The sequence below is a fragment of the Procambarus clarkii genome, chromosome 74 (genome assembly GCF_040958095.1).
Source record: "Procambarus clarkii isolate CNS0578487 chromosome 74, FALCON_Pclarkii_2.0, whole genome shotgun sequence".
In the NCBI taxonomy this organism is placed as follows: domain Eukaryota; kingdom Metazoa; phylum Arthropoda; class Malacostraca; order Decapoda; family Cambaridae; genus Procambarus; species Procambarus clarkii.
This window is the reverse complement of record NC_091223.1, coordinates 10,037,652-10,065,320: the sequence shown is the minus strand read 5'-3', so window position 1 is coordinate 10,065,320 and position 27,669 is coordinate 10,037,652. Positions and strand designations below refer to the sequence as shown.

Sequence of the window (27,669 nt, the reverse complement as noted above, 5' to 3'; positions counted from 1 at the left end):
GAGCTCAGAGGAGAGATTAAGAGACCAGAATCAGACAATACTAGAGTCGAGTCTCGCTCAGTGCGTGACTTCCGGAAGGAGAAATAGTGGTAGTGATGACAAACAACTTCATACATCAAATGCATTCACAACTAATTACTATAATTGAGAGTCCAGCAAATGGGACATTATAATTATCTACTAAAAAATTTGGTTTCAATATTTATGTTTCGTATTTTGTCACTTAACCTAAATTGCCTCTAATATATCTAGTTTGTGACCGATGTATTTTTCAGAGATATCCTAGTCACAGACGTAAAATATATTTTTGAGCAGGTTTTGTATCTATCCATAGAACTGACATCAGTCATCATATGTAACTGTGCAAGTAAAGTAAACTTAAAACAAATAACTCTTGAACAACCTGGACCTTCAAGTACTAGAGTAATAGTTAAGACATGCAGAAAAAGTTGACATCTCTAATCCAAAGTTACTAATTTAAATAGTAATATCATCGTGGCGAGATACTATTACTATCCCACATATAGTAGAAAGATGATGGATAGATGGATTGATACACCAGGCACAAAATGTGGAGGCAAACGTTTGATAGTCATAAGCAACTGTCAGGTTAATAACTTCCTGCTCCTTCTATTCCAACAAAATGAACAAACAAACATTGAAAACAAATAGACACTTACATGAGAAGCAACACTCGCACGACTTCCCCTTGCACTTGACACCGGCCACTTTGGTGTTGCAGGTCTTTTTCTTCTGGCACTTCCCACCGGCTTGAGTACACTTTTTGTGAGGTTTGCACTTTATTTTAGAGTCAATATCGCCACCATGATTCTCACCCGAGTCTGAATACCCTTTGCTCCCGTCAGACTGCTTCCCTTCCTCCTTTACTGCCGGCTCGTCACCTTTCTTACCTGTCTTGGCTTTACTTTTCTTGGGCTTTTTATTGTTTTTATTAGAGTTCTTGCTGTTTTTAACTTTGGTTTTATTCTTCTTGGTATTTTTGTGTTTCTTGCGTTTGTCCTTATTTATTTTTTTAAGGTTTTTCTTAGTTTTTTTGTTACTTTTCATTTGGATCTTGTTATTTTTTTTTTGCTTCTTTTTGTATTTATCCCCCTTTCCTTTTATGCCTTTAACTTTTTTTGCTCTCTTCCCATTCATCATATTCTTTTGTTTATTTGACGCTGGCCTCCCTTTCTGATTTTTTTGGTGTCTTGTTTTCTTTGAGTTTGTTTTCATTGTTTTTTTATTTTTTTTCTGTTTACGGCCGCCTGTCTTACGGTTTTTGTGTTTTGACTCTTTTAATTTTTTTCTTGATTTCTTCTTTTGTTTTTTCTCTGTAGTGACTTTACGTCCCTTAACGATCTTTTTGGCAGTGGGAACTTCTTTATCAGTCTTGTCACGTCCCTTAGCAGCCTTCTTGACAGTGAAAACCTTTTTACCAGTCTTGACGCGACCATCTTTCTTCTTCTTCTGCCGCCGATGTTTGCCACGTTTGAGTTTATCCTTATTCTTGCCTCCGCGATCTTTCTTTCCGCTCTTGGTGCGACTAGTTTTTTTCTTACTTTTGATGGGTTGACCTACACTATTCTTTATTCCTTTCTTGCTCCCTCGACGTTTTTCTCCTTTCCTTTTGGTAGAACTTTTCCTCTTCTGCCCATCATGGCGCTTTCGTCCATTCTGGGTACGAAAACCCTTTTTCTGTTTTTTATTTCGATGTTTTAACGACTTCTTATCATTTTTAGCTTCTTTTTTCTTAGAAGGAACAGGTTTTCCTCCATTCTGGTGTCGGCGACCTGTTCCTACTTCAATTCTGCCGTGACCAACACCTTTCCCGCCATGTTTGTCAATACCAGTGTTTCCTCTTCTCTGAGTCAGCAGGTCTTGATCATTTACCTCCTGACGATTTGCTACATTTCTTTCCCCATGCACCTGTTCCTGCAGAGTGAAATACTTTGAACAAAACAAAACATATTATATATATATATATATATATATATATATATATATATATATATATATATATATATATATATATATATATATATATATATATATATATATATATATATAAATAGCAAGAGGCAAACGTTTTATCATTATAAGCAACAATCATGCTAATAACTTCCTGCTCCTTCCATTCCAACAAAATGAACAAACAAACATCGAAAGCAAATAGACACTTACATGAGAGGCAACACTCGCACGACTTCCCCTTGCACTTGATACCGGCAACTTTAGTCTTGCAGGTCTTTTTCTTCTGACACTTCCCACCGGCTTGAGTACACTTTTTGTGAGGTTTGCACTTTATTTTAGAGTCAATATCGCCACCATGACTCTCACCCGAGTCTGAATACACTTTGCTCCCGTCAGACTGCTTCCCTTCCTCCTTCACTGCCGGCTCGTCACCTTTCTTACCCGCCTTGGCTTTACTTTTCTTGGGCTTTTTATTGTTTTTATTAGAGTTCTTGCTGCTTTTAACTTTGGTTTTATTCTTATTGGTATTTTTGTGTTTCTTGCGTTTGTCATTATTTAAGGTTGTCAGGTTTTTCTTAGTTTTTTTTACTTTTTATTTGGATCTTGTTATTTTTTTTTCTGCTTCTTTTTGTATTTATCCCCCTTTACTTTTATGCCTTTAAATTTCTTTGCTCTTTTCCCATTCATCATATTCTTTTGTTTATTTGGCGCTGGCCTCTTTCTTTCATTTTTGGGATCTTGTTTTCTTTGAGTTTGTTTTCAATGTTTTATTTTCTGTTTACGGCCGCCTGTCATACGTTTTTTTTTGTTTTGACTCTTTATTTTTTTCTTGATTTCTTCTTTTGTTTTTTCTCTGTATACGGACAGGTATGGACGGCATGGCCTTCTCTGCCAAAGGACAGGAAGATGGCATGCAGGACACGGCGAGGTTAACGACATTATTAAAAGAAACCTTACCACAGCTGGTTGTCCAGCAGAGAGAGAGCCCCGTTACCTAATGCCCCGCAACTCTGATGAGCCTGTCAGTCACCCAGACGGGATCACGGTGAACCCCTGGAAGAATGGTAGACAGTTCGTGGGGGACTACACTTGCATTTCAACTTTAGCCAATACCTATGTTGACTTCAGTGCTTTACAGGCAGGAGGTGCTGCCAATCACCAGGAAGCAGCCAAGTCACGTAAATACAGAGACCTTGAGCACTACTACAATTTTGTCTCCATTGCCTCAGAGACACTTGGTGCCTGGGGTAAAAGTGCTGCTAGGTTTTTGAAGCAGTTGGGGTCCAAGCTAATTGAAACCACTAGAGACCCTAGAGCTATCAGTTTTCTCTTTCAGCGCCTTTGCGTGGCGATCCAGACAGGAAATTCTCACTGCATCCATGGTTCCTGCCCGCCATCTGAGGAGCTGGAGGACCTATCCAACTTATGACAAGTAGCCTTATACCCGGCATGTAACCAATGTTGTATCCCTTTTTGTGTAATGAAATTTTCAAATAAAGTTAGTTATATATACACACATACTATGAGAACAGGGGGTAGTAGGAGAAGAAAATATCAAAGTGTTCAGTGAGGATCCACAAGGTCTTCTCTGAGTACTCTTTATTCCCTTCTCCGAGGCTATGGGTCTCTACACTTGCACCAGAGATGGTACCCCTTCTAGGATAATATATATATTATCCTAGAAGTATCCTATATTATCCTATACTATCCTATATTATCCTATATATATATTATATATATATATATATATATATATATATATATATATATATATATATATATATATATATATATATATATATATATATATATATATATATATATATATATATATATATATATATATATATATGTCGTACCTAGTAGCCAGAACGCACTTCTGGGCCTACTATTCAAGGCCCGATTTGCCTAATAAGCCAAGTTTTCCTGAATTAATACATTTTCTCTAATTTTTTTCTTATGAAATGATAAACCTACCCATTTCATTATGTATGAGGTCAATTTTTTTTTATTGGAGTTAAAATTAACGTAGATATATAACCGAACCTAACCAACCCTACCTAACCTAACCTAACCTATCTCTATAGGTTAAGTTAGGTGAGGTAGCCGAAAAAGTTAGGTTAGGTTAGGTTAGGTAGGTTAGGTAGTCGAAAAACAATTAATTCATGAAAACTTGGCTTATTAGGCAAATCGGGCCTTGCATAGTAGGCAGAGAAGTGCGTTCTGGCTACTAGGTACGACATATATATATATATATATATATATATACACATATGTCGTACCTAGTAGCCAGAACGCACTTGTCAGCCTACTATGCAAGGCCCAATTTGCCTAATAAGCCAAGTTTTCCAGAAATAATATATTTTCTCAATTTTTTTTCTTATGAAATGATAAAGCTACCCATTTCATTATGTATGAGGTCAATTTGTTTTTATTAGAGTTAAAATTAACGTAGATATATGACCGAACCTAACCAACCCTACCTAACCTAACCAAACCTATCTTTATAGATTAGGTAGCCGAAAAAGTTAGGTTAGGTTAGGTAGTCGAAAAACAATTAATTCATGAAAACTTGGCTTATTAGGCAAATCGGGCCTTGCATAGTAGGCTGACAAGTGCGTTTTGGCTACTAGGTACTACACATATATATAAATATATAATATAATATATATATATATATATATATATATGTGTGTGTGTGTATATCACGAAAATAAACACGTGATTAAGAATGTGACAATGTCAGACCACGGAGGAAAAATGAAACAGGAAATTTCCTTAAGTACTTTCGTATATTAAATACATCTTCAGAAGGTCATTTTACAGATCGAGTGATGGGTATAAATAGGCAGGAAGGAGTGGTGAAGTAAGGTGAGGTACAATACTTGGACAACGCAGAAGGCCCATTGGCCCATCAGATGCACCCAATTGGCACATCCGATGTAGCACAATGGCCCATCTGATACGGCAGACATACAAGCATAATATATAGGTAATTATAACATAAAGAAGTAAATATTTACAATAAATTAGTGAGACAAATGTTTTTCAATGATTCTACTTAAATCGCCCTTTAGCTGATCTATTAGAAATGGATCTAAGTTATATAGACCACTGCTAATATTCAAATTACTTTCTTTGGTGATCTGTATCAAAGCAGATTCAATTATGTTTCTGTTATAGGTGCTTTTACAATTTGTTATTGAAGAAGCACTCTCCCAATCAATTTGATGAGCTTTTTCTGACAAATGCACAAACAAAGCATTAGACAATTGGCCATGTCTTACAGAGTATTTATGTTGCGATATTCTACATTTTAAATCTTTAGATGTTTGCCCGACATAGAACTTGTTACATTCCTTACAAGGTATTTTATAAATGACGCAATTATCACTACGAGGGCTGTTCCTTACTAATAGCTTACCAACAGTGTTTTCGTAGCTAAACATTACATCTATATTAAAAAGTTTCAAGGCCTTGACAATATTCTCAAACCCAGAGAAATATGGTAAACATAACACATTCTTTGGGCGAATCCTTTCAATGCATACATTATTATAATATGTACGACGAGCTTTGTTACGACAAACTTCCAAAAAATTCAGTGGGTAACAAAGCTTATGACCAATCGAATCAATATTCTTAAATTCTTCATCTAAGAATTCTGGACTCACAACTCGAAGAGCTCTTAAATACATTGAAGAAAAAATTGACTTTTTTACATTGTATTTATGCCCTGAAAAATAATGAACATAAGATAAATTGTTTGTAGGTTTTCTGTAAACACTAAACTTTAATGAAGAGTTTTCCCTATGAATAAGCACATCTAAGAATGGCAAACATTTATCAATTTCAGTCTCCATAGTAAATTTTATGGAGGTGACTTGGTCATTAAGTTTGGCTACAAATTCGTCTGTGTTGACATCTGAAGGCCAAATACACAAGATATCATCAACATATCTAAACCAAGGAATGATTCCAGGAGTTATTTTTGAAACAAATTTCTTTTCAAAGAATTCCATGTACAGATTTGAGAGCAATGGCGAAAGAGGATTCCCCATTGCCATTCCAAAAGTCTGTAAATAATACTCATTATTAAAGGTAATTTTACATTCTTTAATGCACAACTTAACAAGACTGACAATAATATCAGCAGAAAGAGGTAAGTCATGGCTCATTAGTTCACGAGCAAGATAATCGAGAATATCATCGACCGGTACCTTAGTGAACAAGGAACAAACGTCAAAACTGATTAACTTTACATCAGGAGTGACAGGAACACTATTCAATTTGTTAACTAAATCAAGAGAATTTGTCAAATGAGAAGAGGAGATAGTTCCTAACAAAGGGGACAAGATTTTGGTAAGCCATTTGGAGAGTTTGTAAGAAATGGATCCCACAGAACTGATGATAGGTCTCATGGGATTGTTAGGCTTATGCGTCTTGACAAGACCATATAGATATGGTAATGAAGGTGATGAAGTAGTAAATTGATTAAGAAGATCTTTATGTTTACTTAACAACTTCCTCAAGCTACTATTGAAGAACTTGATGATGTCCTCAAGAGGATTTTTCCTAAGCTTAGTGTACGTTGAAGAATCTAGGAGATCATTCATTTTCGAAATATATTCCTCCTTGTTTAAAATAACAATAGTGATGGATTTATCAGCCTTTGTTATATGAATGGAAGGATCGGCTCTTAGCTCCTGTAAGCTTCGTCTGAATCTTTCGGGAAAATTGTTTATTTGGGGCGTCAACATTGAACCATAAACAATACCTTTAACCAAGTATCTTGGTTAAAGGTATTGTTTATGGTTCAATGTTGACGCCCCAAACAAACAATTTTCCCGAAAGATTCAGACGAAGCTTACAGGAGCTAAGAGCCGATCCTTCCATTCATATAACAAAGGCTGATAAATCCATCACTATTGTTATTTTAAACAAGGAGGAATATATTTCGAAAATGAATGATCTCCTCCTAGATTCTTCAACGTACACTAAGCTTAGGAAAAATCCTCTTGAGGACATCATCAAGTTCTTCAATAGTAGCTTGAGGAAGTTGTTAAGTAAACATAAAGATCTTCTTAATCAATTTACTACTTCATCACCTTCATTACCATATCTATATGGTCTTGTCAAGACGCATAAGCCTAACAATCCCATGAGACCTATCATCAGTTTTGTGGGATCCATTTCTTACAAACTCTCCAAATGGCTTACCAAAATCTTGTCCCCTTTGTTAGGAACTATCTCCTCTTCTCATTTGACAAATTCTCTTGATTTAGTTAACAAATTGAATAGTGTTCCTGTCACTCCTGATGTAAAGTTAATCAGTTTTGACGTTTGTTCCTTGTTCACTAAGGTACCGGTCGATGATATTCTCGATTATCTTGCTCGTGAACTAATGAGCCATGACTTACCTCTTTCTGCTGATATTATTGTCAGTCTTGTTAAGTTGTGCATTAAAGAATGTAAATTTACCTTTAATAATGAGTATTACTTACAGACTTTTGGAATGACAATGGGGAATCCTCTTTCGCCATTGCTCTCAAACCTGTACATGGAATTCTTTGAAAAGAAATTTGTTTCAAAAATAACTCCTGGAATCATTCCTTGGTTTAGATATGTTGATGATATCTTGTGTATTTGGCCCTCAGATGTCAACACAGACGAATTTGTAGCCAAACTTAATGACCAAGTCACCTCCATAAAATTTACTATGGAGACTGAAATTGATAAATGTTTGCCATTCTTAGATGTGCTTATTCATAGGGAAAACTCTTCATTAAAGTTTAGTGTTTACAGAAAACCTACAAACAATTTATCTTATGTTCATTATTTTTCAGGGCATAAATACAATGTAAAAAAGTCAATTTTTTCTTCAATGTATTTAAGAGCTCTTCGAGTTGTGAGTCCAGAATTCTTAGATGAAGAATTTAAGAATATTGATTCGATTGGTCTTAAGCTTTGTTACCCACTGAATTTTTTGGAAGTTTGTCGTAACAAAGCTCGTCGTACATATTATAATAATGTATGCATTGAAAACATTCGCCCAAAGAATGTGTTATGTTTACCATATTTTTCTGAGTTTGAGAATATTGTCAAGGCCTTGAAACTTTTTAATATAGATGTAATGTTTAGCTACGAAAACACTGTTGGTAAGCTATTAGTAAGGAACAGCCCTCGTAGTGATAATTGCGTCATTTATAAAATACCTTGTAAGGAATGTAACAAGTTCTATGTCGGGCAAACATCTAAAGATTTAAAATGTAGAATATCGCAACATAAATATTCTGTAAGACATGGCCAATTGTCTAATGCTTTGTTTGTGCATTTGTCAGAAAAAGCTCATCAAATTGATTGGGAGAGTGCTTCTTCAATAACAAATTGTAAAAGCACCTATAACAGAAACATAATTGAATCTGCTTTGATACAGATCACCAAAGAAAGTAATTTGAATATTAGCAGTGGTCTATATAACTTAGATCCATTTCTAATAGATCAGCTAAAGGGCGATTTAAGTAGAATCATTGAAAAACATTTGTCTCACTAATTTATTGTATATATTTACTTCTTTATGTTATAATTACCTATATATTATGCTTGTATGTCTGCCGTATCAGATGGGCCATTGTGCTACATCGGATGTGCCAATTGGGTGCATCTGATGGGCCAATGGGCCTTCTGCGTTGTCCAAGTATTGTACCTCACCTTACTTCACCACTCCTTCCTGCCTATTTATACCCATCACTCGATCTGTAAAATGACCTTCTGAAGATGTATTTAATATACGAAAGTACTTAAGGAAATTTCCTGTTTCATTTTTCCTCCGTGGTCTGACATTGTATATATATATATATATATATATATATATATATATATATATATATATATATATATATATATATATATATATATATATATATATATATATATATATATATATATATATATATATGTATATATATATATATATATATATATATATATATACATATATATATATATATATATATATATATATATATATATATATATATATACATATATATATATATATATATATATATATATATATATATATATATATATATATATATATATATATATATGTATGGCAAATACGCGTTGCCAACTCCACTGAACTACCCACGTTGGTGTTTTATCACAAGGAAATAACTTGAGAGGATAAAAGATAAGAAGCTCTATGGTAACGTTATAAAACACATACAGTGAGAACCATTTGTAAAACACACCAACAAATAAAACTGTTGGCAAAAAAAAAAGTGTGTATTATCGTTATTGTGTCATCGTACACAAAAGTTTTAGTTAAATTAGAAGAGTCAGAACATATTGGAGAGTTCTTTAAATGCTAAGCAATGTATATGTATTTGACTCATTTTAACTAATGAACACTATTTAGATAAACAAATATTTGAAGAGCTTCCATTACAGAGAGCGGGAGGGAATTATCATGGGAAAGTGCCAAGCAATTACGACTATATAGCATTTGGTCGGGGTCAGAATTAAGGATTTGGTATGGGATGGTGATTGAACGGTTGGGGATAGAACGTCAAACTGCTTGAAACGAACCCGTCGCTCTACCGTCCAGCCTAAGTGATTGGACTTCCACCAGAGAGAGAAATAAGAGAGGAAAATACCCAGCAAATGGACAGATGATATAAATTTTCGGAACTGCATAATTATTGCAAAAACTGAGTATAGATTCCTAAGTTGTATAAAGTTTGCGAAAATATAATCTATTGTTGGTTCTAATTATTTATACCACTGCAGTAAAATTGTATATATGAATTGTATATATATGATTTGTTCATTGCTTATGATGGTATTATAATAAATAGTTGTCATCAATGTCCATTTTTGTGGTCATGTAAACACTGTTATCCTCTTAAGTGTAAAGTTTAAGTGGGTGCATAGAACAGCGCTTACTTGGGCTGCACGTAAGGGATCCTCCGTACCTGTGCCAGGAGGAAAATACAGAAGACCAAAGCAGCTAAAATGAAGGTCTTCATGTTGGTAGCGTACAGCTGGGACTGCAGGAGTGGGCTGCTACTGTCTCTACTGCCACTGCTGCAGGGGACTACACCGACGTGTAGCAGCAACAGGGGCTTGGAGCACAGTCCCAGAACGTCCGCTGACCTGCCAGGGACTAGATGTACTAACACCGTAGGTAGCTCGGAAAAGTCTTTTATACCAGATCAGGACATGCATATGAAGGCTCGTTGCATTAATCGGCAGGTGTTGGGTTCCGTGACACATGGTGCACAAGGCGCACCCCTCGCCTAAACCCTCATTGGTTATTCAGGCCGTTGTCACGATGCGAAGGGAGTCCAATTTATCTACGCTTACTAAACAGAAGCGATTTTAGGATCCAATACCGTCTCACCTAGTCTAAGGATATCGAATGGCATTTGTCATAGAAAATGTACTCTAATAATGTATTTTTTTTCCGGTGAATGGGATTCAATTTGTATCTTTTTACTTTTTATAATTATAATATAATTCTTCACTTTTTATAATTATTGTAAGGACGAGTTGGTTTTATGTATTAACCAGAAGCATTAATTCTCAACTTCACATAGTAAAAATGTATATAGTCACTGTCATAGTTATTTTTCTTCTGAAACTTCATTTAAAATACGTTCTCTCTAAATTGAAAAAAAGTAATTATCTGTTTTTGAGTCTATATAAGTGCGTTGAAAAACGATGGAACTGCACCTTAAGTAATATATAGTTTAAATACAATTTGTCGAATATTGAAAATATCTGATCAGTATACCTATACTGCATAATGCGGTGGATTTTCTCTTCAGTATTTATTAAAAAAAAACATTGCTATTTGGAATGTAAATGTTCTTTAAGATGTCCAAGAAGGTTATGTAGGCGTTGAGTCACAATAACGCGGCTGAAGAAATGATGACCAGACCACAACTCAGAAGATGGAGAACCGACGACGTTTCGGTCCGTCCTGGACTATTATCAAGTCGTGTCGAAACGTCGTCTTCGAAACTCCATCTTCTGAGTTGTAGTTTGGTCATCATTTCTTCAGCCGCGTTATTGTGACTCATCGTCTGAATATGGGTCATGAACATACTGAAGAACATTTACATTCCAAATAGTAATGATTTTCTTTTAATAAATGCTGAAGAGAAATCCACCGCATTATACAGTATATGTATACTGATCAGATATTTACAATTTTGAAAACATTGAAATCTCGAAATCATTAGAGAATCTTCCTCTGGACGTTTAGGAACAATATCTTGGGTTACTTGACACCGCAAAGCTAACAATGAATCCCTTAAGGGTAATAACATTAACAATAAACTCCTGTCATTACTCTGGCCAACAGAAGCATTTACCCGGCTGTTTACCAGATTGTATGTATACCAAGCTGACTCTCAGCTCACTTTAGAAATGTATAATAAAAATTATAGTGCGTCAATATATATAATGACTGTCAAGCAGTAGACATCCTCAGCGCATTTTCACGTACTAGTTCCTATATAGCAACATAAGACAATTTTCTCTTCGTTGCTTGACATTCCATATATTTTTTTATATATTGCATTGCATTTATAAATGTAAATTGACCATTAACACCAAATGTCTTCCTAATGATATTCAACCAACAATATTTAATGATTATATAAAGGTAAATTATGTAAATACCTTATTTGTAATTAAAAAAAAACATGCAGCAATTGACTATGACACAGATCACAGTAAGACTATGTAATGTCAGGATATCTTTGGTGCTGATGTGGCTTTGTGCAGAAATGATGTGATCCTTAATGGAGACTTGATATTGTGCATTGCCGGACGCCATGAAAGAAATGCCATTTAGTCTATATTTTGAGAACGTTGGGGTAAAATATTGAGAAAAAAAGTAGTTGTAGGTAATTAATTATTCAAATTAGATAAAGCGATCCTTACGCTGTTTATTTTAAAGATAAAATTTTTATGAGTGTTGGGAAGAGGAAGTAAAGAGGGAGATTGGATGAAGAGAGTGGAAAGTTTGGGGGAAAGGAGAAGAGATGAAAGGGGGAGTGAGGGAATGTTAGAGAGAAGAAAGGTATAGATGGGAAGGGGAGGATGATACGAAAATGGGGGAAGATTGGGAGAGAAGTTGGAGAGGAAGGGGGGGAGGGAGAGGTCGTTAGAAGGGATAGGGAGAAGGTGAACGTTGGGAGTGAGAAAGGTAGCGAGGGGAAGAGAAAGGAAAACATGTGGGGAAGGGAAAGAGATGGGGATAGGGGAGATATATTTGAGAAGAGGAGAGTGGGGAATAGGGAAAGAGATGAGGGAGGAAGAAGAGGCGGTAGATTGGAAGAAAGGAGGGGGAGAGAAGAGAGAGAGATCCGGGCACAGCCGCGTACCTCATTTACTTTAATATGTGTGGAAGATACATGAACTTCATACACAGCCACACAATCTCCATACACAGCCTCACAATCTCCATGCACAGCCTCACGACCTCCATACACAGCCTCACGACCTCCATACACAGCCTCACGACCTCTATACACAACCTCACGATTAGATACCAAGAAAGACCAGAGAGCAGATGTTCATAGCAAACATGTCGTCAATAATATAATACAGGATGGGAAGGTAATGCATGGTGATCATATCCTCGTATATGCTTATATGTATATATATGTATATATATATATATATATATATATATATATATATATATATATATATATATATGTCGTACCTAGTAGCCAGAACTCACTTCTCAGCCTACTATGCAAGGCCCGATTTGCCTAATAAGCCAAGTTTTCATGAATTAATTGTTTTTCGACGCCCTAACCTACCTAACCTAACCTAACCTAACTTTTTTGGCTACCTAACCTAACCTAACCTATAAAGATAGGTTAGGTTAGGTAGGGTTGGTTAGGTTCGGTCATATATCTACGTTAATTTTAAATACAATAAAAAAAAATTGATCTCATACATAATGAAATGGGTAGCTTTATCTTTTCATAAGAAAAAAATTTGAGAAAATATATTAATTCAGGAAAACTTGGCTTATTAGGCAAATTTGGCCTTGCATAGTAGGCTGACAAGTGCGTTCTGGCTACTAGGTACGACATATATATATATATATATATATATATATATATATATATATATATATATATATATATATATATATATATATATGTCGTACCTAGTAGCCAGAACGCACTTCTAGGCCTACTATGCAAGGCCCAATTTGCCTAATAAGCCAAGTTTTCATGAATTAATTGTTTTTCGACTACCTAACCTACCTAACCTAACCTAACTTTTTCGGCTACCTAACCTAATCTAAGCTATAAAGATGGGTTAGGTTAGGTTAGGTAGGGTTGGTTAGGTTCGGTCATATATCTACGTTAATTTTAACTCCAATAAAAAAAATTGACCTCATACATAATGAAATGGGTAGCTTTATCATTTCATAAGAAAAAAAATAGAGAAAATATATTAATTCAGGAAAACTTGGCTTATTAGGCAAATCGGGCCTTGCATAGTAGGCTGAGAAGTGCGTTCTGGCTACTAGGTACGACATATATATATATATATATATATATATATATATATATATATATATATATATATATATATATATATATATATATTTATATATATATATATATATATATATATATATGCAAACAAGCCTGAATGGTCCCCAGGACTATATACAACTGAAAACTCACACCCCAGAAGTGACTCGAACCCATACTCCCAGGAGCAACGCAACTGGTATGTACAGGGACGCCTTAATCCGCTTGACCATCACGACCGGACATAAGGAAGTGATAGCCGAAGCTATTTGAACCACTTCCCCGCCGGCACTCGGATGGTTTTCTTGGGCATAGCATTTTATCAAATCACCTCATTCTTTGGGGCACATGTGAGGAACACAAATAATGAGGTGATTTGATAAAATGCTATGCCCAAGATTACCATCCGAGTGCCGGCGGGGAAGTGGTTCAAATAGCTTCGGCTATCACTTCCTTATGTCCGGTCGTGATGGTCAAGTGGATTAAGGCGTCCCTGTACATACCAGTTACGTTGCTCCTGGGAGTATGGGTTCGAGTCACTTCTGGGGTGTGAGTTTTCAGTTATATATATATATATATATATATATATATATATATATATATATATATATATATATATATATATATATATATATATATATATATATATATATATATGTCGTACCTAGTAGCCAGAACGCACTTCTGGTACGATATATATATATATATATATATATATATATATATATATATATATATATATGTATATATATATATATATATATATATATATATATATATATATATATATATATATATATATATATATATATATATATATATATATATATATATATATGCTCGAAAAGGTAAGATTAATAATTCTAACACGAATTTTCTCAATATTTCTTATGTTTCTTTTCATTGTTTTAAAATTCATTTTTATTTCTAGTTTGACTCGACGCCTGAACGCGCTTTGTTATTACAAAGCTCGTTCTTATTACATTTTCAAAGGCTTTAGTTTACACACACAACTGTAACCTGTAAACACGCTACTCTGTCATACTTATACTCGCATTTGGGTGAGGTGATATGGTACATCACTTATGGGTAAGGTGAACAAACTTGTGACAAACACAAGACAAAACACGAAACTATGGGTATTAATTGGACATGAGAACATAAGAATGGAAGTAGCTGCAGAGGCCCTATTGGCCCATACTGCCTCTTGATGCTTCTATATTGGTTCGGAATCTTAATGTGGGTAGAATATAGTTGTGCATTAATTGGCTGTTGATTGCTGGTGTTGACTTTTTGACGTGTAGTGCCTCGCAGGTGTCGAGCCTCCTGCTATCGCTGTATCTATCGATGATTTCTGTGTTGTTTGTTAAGATTTCTCTGGTGATGGTCTGGTTGTGAGAGGAGATTATATGTTCCTTTATGGAGCCCTGTTGTTTATGCATTGTTAATCGCCTGGAAAGAGACGTTGTTGTCTTGCCTATATACTGAGTTCTTTGGAGCTTACAGTCCCCAAGTGGGCCTTTGAAGGCATAGACGACGTTGGTTTCCTTCAAGGCGTTCTGCTTTGTGTCTGGAGAGTTTTTCATGAGTAGTTTGGCCCTTTTTTTGGTTTTATAGTAAATCGTCAATTGTATTTTCTGATTTCTGTCTGTTGGGATAACGTTCCCATCAACAATATCTTTCAGGACCCTTTCCTCCGTTTTATGAGCTGTCGAAAAGAAGTTCCGGTAAAATAGTCTAATTGGGGGTACATGTGTTAGTTGACTCTTCAGAGGTTGCATGACATTTTACCTTCTTTTTATGATGTTTTTAACAAAACCATTAGAGAAGCTGTTGTTGACTAGGACCTGCCTCACCCTACGGAGTTCTTCATCGACTTGCTTCCATCCTGAGCTGTGGCTGAGAGCACGTTCGACGTAAGCGTCGATACCACTCCTCTTGTACCTGTTTCTATTGTGGTGCCCATGGCATCTGATACAACCTTCTTGGAAGCATTTTAAATCAGGATTGGTATTACAGTTCAGCGTTTTAAATATATAGAGTAAACTTGAGAGGATGTGCAGTGACTTAATATCTAACTTATTCAAAGATTTAAGTAAGGGGGCCGAGTGCTGTTTGGGGCTAGAGTTTGTTATTGTTTTAATAGTAGATTTGTGCTGAGTAATTAGAGGACGTAGATAATTTTGGGTAGTAGAACCCCAAGCACAGATACCATAATTGAAATAAGGATAGATAAGAGAGTAATAGAGCATTAACAGAGCAAGGCGAGGTACATAGTATTTGAGTTTAGAAAGAATGTCAACTGTTTTAGAAACTTTTTTTGTGCAATATTTTCAATGTGGCCCTGGAAATTCAGCTTGTTATCAATGAGAACACCAAGGAATTTACCACTAACTTCTTTACTAATTTCGATATTGTTAATTCTTAGATTAATTTGATCTTAGGATTTATTACCAAATAAAATATATATGGTTTTGTCAATGTTAAGGGTGAGTTTGTTAGCAGTTAGCCAAAGATAGACTTTATTTGGTTCAGTATTCACTATATCATTCAAAATATGACTGGAGAGAGGATGAAGGCTGTGTCATCAGCAAATAAAATTGGCTAGTGATGTTGAGAGGCATTTGGAAGGTCATTAAGGTAGATGTGAAAGAGGAGACGGCCAGTTATTCTGCCCTGTGGCACACCAATCTTGACGGTTAGCGTGGGAGAATTGGAATCATTCAAATAAACATTCTGGAGCTTGTCACTAAGGTAAGAGTGGAGGGAGTGACTTCTGACTCCATAATGATGTCATTTAAGAGGATGGTTGTTGTGGTTAACAGTGTCAAAAGCCTTTAAGGTCAACAAAGAACCCAAAAGGAAACTCATCTTCATCAAGAGCTGCATGTATTAAGTTGATCATACTAATCAGTGCATCATTGGTACTTTTTTGTTTTGGCTCTGAAGCCATATTAACAAGAACTAAGTATATTGTATTTAGCTAGTATAGCTGCTTATAGACTAGCTTTTCAAAATTTTAGACAAGGCTGGCAGAATTGATATAGGTTTGAAATTGTTGACATCAGTGAGATCACCACATTTGTGGACTGGGGTTACACTCACTTTTTTTAATATCAGGAGAGGTTTGGAGTTCAAGTGATTAGTTATAGAACAATGCAATGGCCTGAGCTAGAAATTCAGAGGCTTTTTTGTAAATTAGAGTTGGTATCTCAGCAAGGGCACTTGATTTTGTTTTAAGAGAAAGGATTATCTCATTAACATCAGAGAAATTAGTGGGAGTTAGGTACAGAAACTCTGAATAGTTTCCTGTAATGTAGTCCTTAACATTAGTTAGGGAAGATGGGATATCATTTGCAAGGGATGTGCCAATGGATAAGAAGGGATACCTTGAAATGGAGAAAAATAAAAATATTTGTAGTTGTGCTGGAGAAAATGAAGTAAGAAGAGTTCTAAGTGAGGCATATGTGTCAGACAACCATCGAATTAATTAGAAGCAAGGGAGAGATTCAGATCATATAATGCCTTCTTTCAAGATGGCAAGTTGCAAATTAATGGCTGCCTGGAGTAATTGGAGTCAATGGCTTACTGGATAAATAACTGGGTGTCCCGGCGCCCGGGTGTCTTGGCACCGGGTAGTCAAAGTGCCCAGGAGTCCCAATGTCCGGGTTTCCCGGCACCTGGGAGTCCTGGCACCCGGGAGTCTCGGCACCCGGGAGTCCCGGCACCCAGGAGTCATGGCGCCCGGGTGTCCCGGCACCCGGGAGTTACGGCGCCCGGGTGTCCCGGCACCCGGGAGTCCTGGCACCCAGGTGTCCCGGCGCCTGGGAGTCCCAGTGCCCGGGAGTCATGGGTAAGGGCAAGAAGTAGCTCCTCATTCCCATCACCAGGCGGGAGTCCACGCCCCACCTGGTCGTTCAAGGATGCAGCACCTCGTTGTCAGGGGTGCTATTCAGGCCTCCACGTCCCTGCAAGATGGATCCTTCTCCGTCTGCAGGCTGCGGGAGGACTCCTCCGTCAGCAGACTGCGGGAGGATTCCTCCGTCAGCAGGCTGCAGGAAGGGGTCCTCCGTCTGCAGGCTGCGAGAAGGGGTTCGCCACGATCTGCAGGCTGCGGGAAGGCCGCTTGTATAAAGAGTTATGGGTGATTTCGTACAGGATGTGGTACGAAAAGTGAATAAACTCCCTGGAAGGGGCGAACTCATTTTTATGGCAGGAGTGGCCCCAGATGACTGTTGCAAAGAAGTCGTGAGTATCCTACAACAATTGATGCCTGGTGGTGAGCTTCTTGTTGTGGTACACTGTCCCGAGGACAGGGAGCATGCAGAACAGCCGCTTTCACCCAGTCCTGCAGGTGGATTCCTCCCCCAGGATGTAGGACTTGGCGGCGCCCGTCCACGAGCTCTGTAAAGAGTCCACCTCGTGGCGGAGGTTGCAACACATCCAGTGCACGACGGCCCAGTACACCACCCACATCACCACTATCACTGAATCGTTTAGAGGAGTTTCGCTCATTATTCGTAAGGCAAAATAGATTGGTTTTATGTTATCCCAAAGGATGAGAAGCAACCATTGAATTTGGTGGCAGTGTCAGAGGCAGAAAACACACCATCCTCATTGAATCGGAGTATGGGCTTCTTATTCAAGATCTTCTTTGATCAAAATATTTGGGAGATAGTGCTCCATGTTTTCTTAATATGGCCCTAAATTTGATTAAATATATTTCTTTAGTGTATTATTTTAGCTCTCCTAATTATTTTGGACAGGATTGATGAGTATCTCCTTGAAACTTGTTTGAAGATTACCCCTAACCTATACTTCTTATGGTATTTTTTTTATTAATAGATTTAAGAATACCCTTAGTAAGCCATGGGTTGATGTTCACCATGTTACCTATTTCAGACTCCCAGATGATATCAGCAGCAATAAAGTTGCTTATAGAAGTTTCACTGTGCAGCCTAAAGCTTATCTTCATTGAATCTAGAGGTGGTTTGTTAATGTTGGTTAGAGGAAATGTGGGGTAATGGTCTGTGGTCTTATCAGTGATTATTCCTGAGGTAAGTGGAGCGATTATGTAAGTCCAGATGTGGTCAAGCGTAAATGCAATCGTTTCAGTAATTCTAGTAGGTTTAGTGATTAAAAGTATAAGCAAGCAGGAATTCATACAGTTGAGGAAATTAGCAACTTTAGGGTTATCAGCCTTGGAGATGCCAATATTAAAATCCCCTGACACCATACACCATTTCGTCCCCCCTTCCCATCCCAAATCCTTATCCTGACCCCATCCAGTGCTATATAGTCGTAATGGCTTAGCGCTTTCCCCTGATAGTTCCTTCCTTCCTTCCTTCCCTGATATTATTAGTTGGTTTTTGTTAAATTTGTTCGTTAGTATTTGATTTCTAACGATAGAGTTGAATTCAGCAATATCAGTGTTAGGAATTCTATAAACTACTCCCACATTCAAGTCAGCCTCGACTCCCTTGACTCTGAAACGGGCAAAGATATACTCGCCACAGGTGTCTCTTAGTTTTAATTACTTTTAAGTCAGTTTTTGTGGTAGTAAAGCGCAGTCCCACCACCTCTCTGGATTGCCAGACAGTTGTGAATTGCCGAGTAGTGTGTATGTTAAAGACTTGTGTTGTATCCATTTTCAACAACATTTGAGTAAGTATAGTAAATGTAAATTTGTTGTCAACTGTTTGAATTTGAGCACTAACATCATCAAAGTATTTGCTTAGAGATTTTACATTCAAGTTAATTTTAGATACATTGTGATTATGTGTTGATACATTGTTTACATCGTTTACTGTGTAATACCTGCAATTTTGATTATTAAAATGATGGCTGTCATAGATACTTGTTAAGAGCTTTAGTTTTGAGTCTATACTAGGTTGCATAAGAAGACTGTTTGATGGTAAAATGGCTAAGGTAGAATTACTGATACAAGGAAAAGAGAGAGAAAAAATAATCATATCAGTAGAGTAATGAAAATTAGAGCAATTACAGAAAATCTTGATATTAAAATAATTATAATATGAAATGCAAATAACATAGGAACTTGTAAAAATGAAATAAGAATCAATGTAACTAGATAAGTAGAATACAGATGACAAGTAAAAACAAAGATTCAATAAAGATTGACTTAGTTTAGAACAAGATAAACAGAGAACAATTACTAAAATTACACAAGAATAAATAAAGTAGATTTCTTTGATTGTTCAGTGTACTCAGGTACACTGAAAACAATAGTGTACAATACAGGCACAGACATGGCCAGAGTACAATGGAGCAAGAGAGTATGAGGAGGCTAGGTAACAATGAAAAGTAGGTTACCTAGTCTCAAGTGGGTAACAAGGGAGTTAATTAAGATGAGTCACTGATAGGGTTAGTCAGGTCTGATAAACCACATTGGGAGAAGAATATATTGAGGTTATCCTCATTTGATATCACAAAGGTTTTCCCTGTAGGAGTTTTTCCTCACCTTTATTATATTATCTTTAACATAGCACTGATGGATCACTCCTTCGTTTTGTTTGTGGATTTGCCACAGACGGAAGAGGAGTTCCTGCCTTTACTCGTTGATGTAAACCCATTTGTCTACTGGACATTGCTGACTGCTCAAGATTGGTTGAAGGAATGGGTGGCTAGTTTGAGGCAAATTTTTCGTTGATTTTATCTGCTGGATTCTTTTTGCTTACTCTGTAAGCAGCAACAATGTTTTATTGATCTCATAACGTATTTGGTCTTTTATGATATCATTTACAATGTCTATACACTTCTCACCTATGGTCTCCACAGGGACGGCTGAAGATGAGACAATAACAGAGTGTAGTCACCTTTGTCAGTCTTTTTCGCCCTGGAAGATACATTGTTGGGCGGTTATAGTACTGATGAATACAGTCATTTTGTCTAGCGATACCTCTTGTTTGTGTATGGAATCGTTAGTGTTGTAACACGTTAATCAGCTCTTATCGACTCTACCTTCGCCCTTACCCCTGCCCGTATTCTATTTACTTCAACTTAATACCAAGGGACCCCAGAGTTACTCTATCCGAATCCCGCGCCACGTGGTCTTAGCCGCTCGATCGGCTAAGATTCTACAGCCCCCGTGACGTGGTACCTGAGTTCTAGCAAACTCAAGGATCTCCTTCTGCTGCTACCACCAGACCATTAACCAGTAGCGTCAATTAATCTGGGTCTGGACCAATTAATCGATCATTAAAACCTTTGGGCTTTATCCCCAAATTACTCGGAAAAGGAGGGATGAATCTACGTTAAGTGTGGTGTCGGTCAACAACGGGAGAGGACATCCACCCTCACCTCTCCAAGTAGATCAGTATAACATCAGCTGGTCGCATTGACTAGGTATAGTTGCTACGTTTTTGTATAGGTAAATAGTTCATTTCAAGCCTCGATAGGGAGTGTTAAGGTATAGGGAGTGATATTTCATTTAGCTGTTGTTTAGATTTTACATTAATAAATAATTAGCTTGTTCTCTGCATTTTATTATTTCCATTATTGTGTTGAATGTCCTTGTCACATGGTCTCCATGAGTCTGAGTTTTAGTTTGGCTGCAAGCCAAGAAAAGTTTAGGAGTACATATACCCCTTTGTTTGCTATAATTCCCACACTTAACGTAGATTCATCCCTTCTTTTCCGAGCAATTTGGGGATCAAGCCTCAAGGTTTTAATGGTCGATTAATTGGTCCAGACGCCGATGAATTGACGCTTCTGGTTAATGGTCTGGTGGTGGTGGTAGAAGGAGATCCTTGAGTTTGTTAGAAGTCAGGTACCACGTCACAGGGGCTGTAGAATCTTAGTCGATCGAGCGGCTAAGACCACTTGGCGCGGGATTTGGATAGAGTAACTCTGGGGTCCCTTGGTATTAAGTGAAGTAAATAGAATACAGGCAGGGGCAAGGGCGAAGGTAGAGTTGATTAGAGCCGATACCCCAGCCCCCGTATTACAGTGTTCAGACGCATATTTTCCTCATGGAGTCGGTTTATTTCATGCTGACATAGTTGTTGGTTCGCTTGACAGGCTTTATCATCCTCGTAGAGAAGGGTTATTTATTGTTGCTGTTGTTCCAGGTTCGCGTGGTAAGCTTGTTCATCACGTTGAAAGCCCCAAATGATCGTAATTTGATCCTCATAGACGAAACACAGCTTTTGAACCACTGATTCTCACTCCAGCTAGAGAATTCCGGTGACGGACCAGCAGCACGCTTGAGGTGCGAGAAGTGGGATGTTACCGAGAAATTAGCAGTTGTTTGTGTGGACACATTAGCGTGGCTCAGTGATGGAGTAGAGGGGAGAGCAGCGCTGCCACTCACCCCAGAGGGTCACACTAAAAGACCGAGAGTGTGTGGGTGTGCAGGGAAGGTGGAGACATAGAGAGTGTGTGGGTGTGCAGGGAAGGTGAAGACATAGAGAGTGAGTGGGTGTGCAGGGAAGGTGGAGACAGAGAGTGTGTGGGTGTGCAGGGAAGGTGGAGACAGAGAGTGTGTGGGTGTGCAGGGAAGGTGGAGACATAGAGAGTGTGTGGGTGTGCAGGGAAGGTGGAGACAGAGAGTGTGTGGGTGTGCAGGGAAGGTGGAGACAGAGAGTGTGTGGGTGTGCAGGGAAGGTGGAGACATAGAGAGTGTGTGGGTGTGCAGGGAAGGTGGAGACAGAGAGTGTGTGGGTGTGCAGGGAAGGTGGAGACATAGAGAGTGTGTGGGTGTGCAGGGAGGGTGGAGACAGAGAGTGTGTGGATGCTAGGAGGAAGGAGTGGGGAGGGTGAGTAGGGGATGTTGGTGGCGTTAAGATATTTACAGCTTGTTGTGGTGTTTCAAGCATCCTGGAGAGCGGATCATGCCAGACAAACCCACGAGTTCTTCAAGAATCGTCAACATAATTACCAGTTTTACCGAAAGTAGTGTGAATATATGTTAGATGTTAGTAGTCCATGGACTACTATGCTATTAGCATACCAGCTCTCGAGTAAAAACTTTTAAATATAGTTTAAAGAAGGAAAACTACCTAATCCGGGTTTTATATCATACAAAGTAGGTCCGTAGGAACTGAATATTGCTCTATTTGAGATTTAGACATTGAATTTAGTTTCACTGAACTCCAGGCACTATGATTCAAATTTTTAAAGGTTACTGGACACTATTAATCTTTTCTCATTAGAACTCAAGACAAAATGAATCTTCTGTCATGACAGCAGATTCATATTTTGTTTAATAAGAACACATTTCCTTTAACCTTTTTCACCAAAACTCTTCAACACTTGTTAAAAACATTAATACTTTGATACTTGTATCAGTAACCCCCATTAAATAATGAATACTCTCACTGTAAATCCCCTAATTTTATGAGACGAGATTTAATAAACGCTTATGAAATTTTTATGCAGACTGAATTGCTAATTGGTTGATCCTGAAACTTCCCAAAAGTTAGTCAAGATTGTACAGCTGCGTTTGCTTCCAGATTTGGCATTCAAATTACAGGGTAGTTAAAATATAATGAAAAAAATATAACAAGGCTAGTAGGTAGGGCACAAAGAGCTAGTCTCCACGTCTTCGATAGCACTGTTAGGCAAGCACCCACACATTCGGGATAAATCAAATACATGTTGTTCTGTAGAGTTTACTTGTTCAGAACAGTTTTTGTGTGTAAATGCTCAGTGCAGCACTCAAAAGGCCAATACTGGACCGAACTTGTGTGTATAACAGTCGTATGCATGTGATAAAATATAATTAAATTAATACATTTAACGTGATAAGTAAGTAGTTTTAATGAAGACGAGGAGTCACATTAACGTGGCTGAAATATGTTGACCAGACCACACACTAGAAAATGAAGAGACGACGACGTTTTGGTCCGTCCTGGACCATTCTCAAGTCGATTGCGAATGATCGACTTGAGAATGGTCCAGGACGGACCGAAACGTCGTCGTCACTTAACTTTCTAGTGTGTGGTTTGGTCAACATAGTTTTAATGAACATAATATATAAAATAGTGAATGATATTTAGGAAATACTTCATCAAAGTGATGATATAATCATTAAATATAACTATCATATATGTAAGTTTACAGATGGCTACGAAAATGCATTAGGGACGATATTTTTTTTTACATAGTGAGCATTTAAAATTATCTAATATAATTAAACAAATTTGTGTTTGCCATAATATAGAACTAAAGATCTGATTTTATTCAACATTCTTTTAAACATGTTAATGTGTAATTCACGTGTTTTAATGTACACTTTTAACATGAATTATTAGACAATTTTAAAATGAGTTGATGTGTACTTTTACCATGTGTTTTTGTTGTTTTAATGTTTGTCTATGTAGATTTTTAACATGCGTTAACGTGCACGTTTAACATGTGTTGATATTTACTGTTATAAAGTGTTAATGTGTACTTTTAACATGTGATAATGTGAACTTTAGCATGTATTAGAGTATACTTTTAACATGTATTAACGTGTATTACTTTACCATGTACTATTGTGTACTTTTAACATGTGTTAAAGTGTACTTTTAACATTATTAAATATTTACTTTTAACATGTGTTAATGTATTCTTTTACCATGTGTTAATGTATTCTTTTACCATGTGTTAATTTCTTCTTTAAACTTGTGTTAATGAATACTTTTAACATGTGGTAAAGTATACGTTTAACAAGTATTAATATAGCCTTTTTACATGTGTTATTATATACTTTTAACATGTGTTAATGCATACTTTTAACATACTTTACCTTGTATTGCGGAAGCAAACTATTTTACCTGCTGAGTCAATATTATTTATCAAAAATAATTATTGAGTTTTTGCTTCCTGAATTTTATTCAGAAATTCCCTGATCTTATTGAATTTCCGGTTGTAATCACCGAGGGTCTTGTATTTTTTGCTGTAGTCTTCTAAATTGTCTCACTTCCTGTTGTAGTACTGTTAATTGTTAGCTATACTACCGTTCATTTTTGGTTGTACAACTTGAGATTGTTGATCTTGCTATACTACCCGCTTGTTGAATTGGCTGTACCTCCTGAGGGTGGACCAGTTGTACCACCAGAGGTTGTTGGGCCCATTGTACTACCTAAGATGTACCACCAGATGTTGTTTAACCCGTTATACCACCAGAAGTTGTTTGACCCGTTGTACCACCAGAGGTTGTTGGACCCGTTGTACCACCAGAGGTTGTTGGACCCGTTGTACCACCAGAGGTTGTTGGACCCGTTGAACCACCAGATGTTGTTGGACCCGTTGTTCCACCAGAGGTTGTTGGACCCGTTGTACCACCAGAGGTTGTCGAACCCGTTGTACCACCAGAGGTTGTTGGACCTGTTGTACCACCAGAGGTTGTTGGACCCGTTGTACCACCAGAGGTTGTTGGACCCGTTGTACCACCAGAGGTTGTTGGACCTGTTGTACCACCAGAGGTTGTTGGACCTGTTGTACCACCAGAGGTTGTTGGACCTGTTGTACCACCAGAGGTTGTTGGACCTGTTGTACCACCCGAGGTTGTTGGACCCGTTGTACCGCTAGAGGTTGTTGGACCTGTTGTACCACCCGAGGTTGTTGGACCCGTTGTACCACCAGAGATTGTTGGACCCGTTGTACCACCAGAGGTTGTTGGACCTGTTGTACCACCAGAGGTTGTTGGACCCGTTGTACCACCAGAGGTTGTTGGACCTGTTGTACCACCAGAGGTTGTTGGACCTGTTGTACCACCAGAGGTTGTTGGACCTGTTGTACCACCCGAGGTTGTTGGACCTGTTGTACCACCAGAGGTTGTTGGACCCGTTGTACCACCTGAGGTTGTTGGACCTGTTGTACCACCAGAGGTTGTTGGACTTGTTGTACCACCAGAGGTTGTTGGACCCGTTGTACCACCAGAGGTTATTGAACCCGTTGTACCACTTGAGGTTGTTGAACCTGTTGTACCACCCGAGGTCGCCGTGACGATGGACAAGGTGGTGAAGATGACGGTGGGCGGAGCAGTGGGTACAACCACGGTGGTTCCACCGTGTTTGCTGATGTTCTGCTGTACATCGTCGATGTCACCGAATATTTTGTCTCTACTCGCTTTTACATTTGTTAATACAGCAGTGACAGTGGGAATGCATGATGTAACGGCTAATTGAATGCTTCCATCGTCTCTCAATGATCCATTTATTATTAATCGTATCATTATTACCAAAATGATCAATATGCCATTCAGCTGACCAACAAAAATAATTATAAGATCGATTTTTTGTCCTGTTATCGCATATTGAGTATTCAAAGCGAGAGTTTGAATTCCCTGGATAACTTGAGAGGGGCTGCGTTTCCTCCTGCGTCCTTGTATTGATGCGTTAATTGCGTTCGCAAGATTTTGAAGTAAGGCTTGAACTTGGGTAAGAGCCGTAATTGCATTATCTGTGGCATTTAAGGCGGATTGCAGTGAACTGAGCTGTGAATAGAGAGCAGCCAGTGATGCATTGGTGGTTGTAGTGTTTACATTGGTAGTTGTGTTGAGTTGTACGGTTGTGGTACTCTGAGTAGTAGTAGTTGTGTTTGGTGCTGAGGTTGTTAACTGGCAACTGACCAAGGACCCCGGGGTGATTATCAGGGGCGAGATGGTAGGTACAGTCACAGTGGTTCCCCCGAGTTGGCTGATCAGTGCCTGAATGGTGTTGATCTTGTCGACCGTAATGCTTCTCAGTGTATTAGCAGCGGATATAGCCTTGTTGACGCTGGCTAGAGCAGACTGTGCGACTGCCAGCAGGCTTGAATCAACTGACAAAGACCGACTAACTGCGCATGAAAATATTTGTCCAAATGTGGCCTGCGCCAGAATTAGCTTTGGAAGGAGACCAATGGCAGTAGCAAGGTCTCCTCTTGTTAACGCGTCTGTTGTGTTGTCGATGTCATATTGGGTCGCCAGAATGTCTTGTGAGGGGCTGCGTCTCCTCCTCCCTCCTCCTCCTCCAAGTAGTGCGGTAATTGTGGTAATAATATTATTAAGTTGAACTTGAAGATTTTGCAATGTTGTTAATATATTAGTTGTACCGTTTAGAGTGGCGAGTAACTGGTTGAGTTGCGAAGTGAGATTAGCCAGTATTGCTGTATTGTTCACTGTAGTTGTGGTGACTACAGTAGTTGTTGCATTTACTATAGTAGTGTTGGCTGCAGTAGTCGTCGTGTTGGCTGCGGTAGTCGTCGTGTTGCCTGCGGTAGTCGTCGTGTTGGTTACTCTAGTCGTGTTAGCTGCAGTAGTTGTGTTGGCTGTTGTAGTTGTCGCGTTGGCTGTTGTTGTCGTGTTGGCTGCAGTTGTTGTGTTGGCTGTTGTAGTTGTCGTGTTGGCTGTTGTAGTTGTCGTGTTTGCTGCAGTAGTCGTCGTGTTGGCTGTAGTTGTTGCGTTGACTGCCGTGGTTGTCACATTGGTTGTCAAAGTTGTCACGTTGGCTGAAGTTGTTGTAGCGTTTGTTGCAGTAGTTGTGTTTGCTGCAGTAGTTGTTGTATTTGATCCTGAGGTTGTTGCAGTTGACACTTGGGTCGTTGTCGAAGCTGTATCAGTCGAAGATGACAAATTAATTGAAGTTAGTAAAAAGAGGTTAGAACTGTAAACTTAAGTATTGTAAATAGGGATTAGTAGATAATAGTATTTCTTTAATCAAAGCTTATATAGAGATACAGATATGCACTTGAATGAATGCATTTATATCTAAGAGAGAGAGGGAGCGTCTGTTGATTTGTTTGTTCGAGGTTAGGGACCAGACATTTGGAGTTAGTTAGCCACTCAAAAGAAAACAGGGGAATTTGTGAGAGAAAGACTAATGTCTTAAGATGGTTAGGGTTGACCACAATGCCTCTCATTTAGTATTACTGTGGCTCTTTTTGCGACTACTAACGTTTCGTATGAAGCCTGAGATGTGGGTATGATTATCCTAAGTGTTAATATTAGATATTTCATCTGTTATCAACGTTGATTCAATGTCTATATTATTGATTCAACATTGGAGAAAGAACACGAGGCAGGAAAAACAGGAAAGAGGAAGGAAGGACGTATGAAAGGGCTGGAGAACGAACGTAAGGCAAAAAGAACGGCAGGGAGGGAGGTAGAGAGAACAGATTAACTGGTCTG

The 27,669-nt window shown here is 37.9% G+C and overlaps 2 protein-coding genes across 2 annotated transcripts in view; both read right to left on the bottom strand.

Moving 5' to 3' along the window:
• LOC138356810 (uncharacterized) overlaps nt 1-18,065 on the bottom strand; it is a 36,824-nt gene extending 18,759 nt beyond the window's left edge. The window contains exons 1-4 of the mRNA XM_069313134.1: nt 17,893-18,065; nt 12,375-12,516; nt 2,162-2,512; nt 681-1,935 (exon numbers count right to left, since the gene is read on the bottom strand). Coding sequence (XP_069169235.1) covers nt 681-1,935; nt 2,162-2,512; nt 12,375-12,516; nt 17,893-18,065 — 1,921 coding nt within the window. The remainder of the gene's footprint in view (nt 1-680; nt 1,936-2,161; nt 2,513-12,374; nt 12,517-17,892) is intronic.
• A 5,088-nt stretch (nt 18,066-23,153) lies between these two features.
• Nucleotides 23,154-27,669, bottom strand: part of LOC138349805 (uncharacterized) — a 39,312-nt gene continuing 34,796 nt past the window's right edge. Inside the window, exon 5 of the mRNA XM_069313133.1 lies at nt 23,154-27,092. Within this exon, the coding sequence (XP_069169234.1) occupies nt 24,664-27,092 (2,429 nt within the window). The 3' untranslated portion in view covers nt 23,154-24,663. The remainder of the gene's footprint in view (nt 27,093-27,669) is intronic.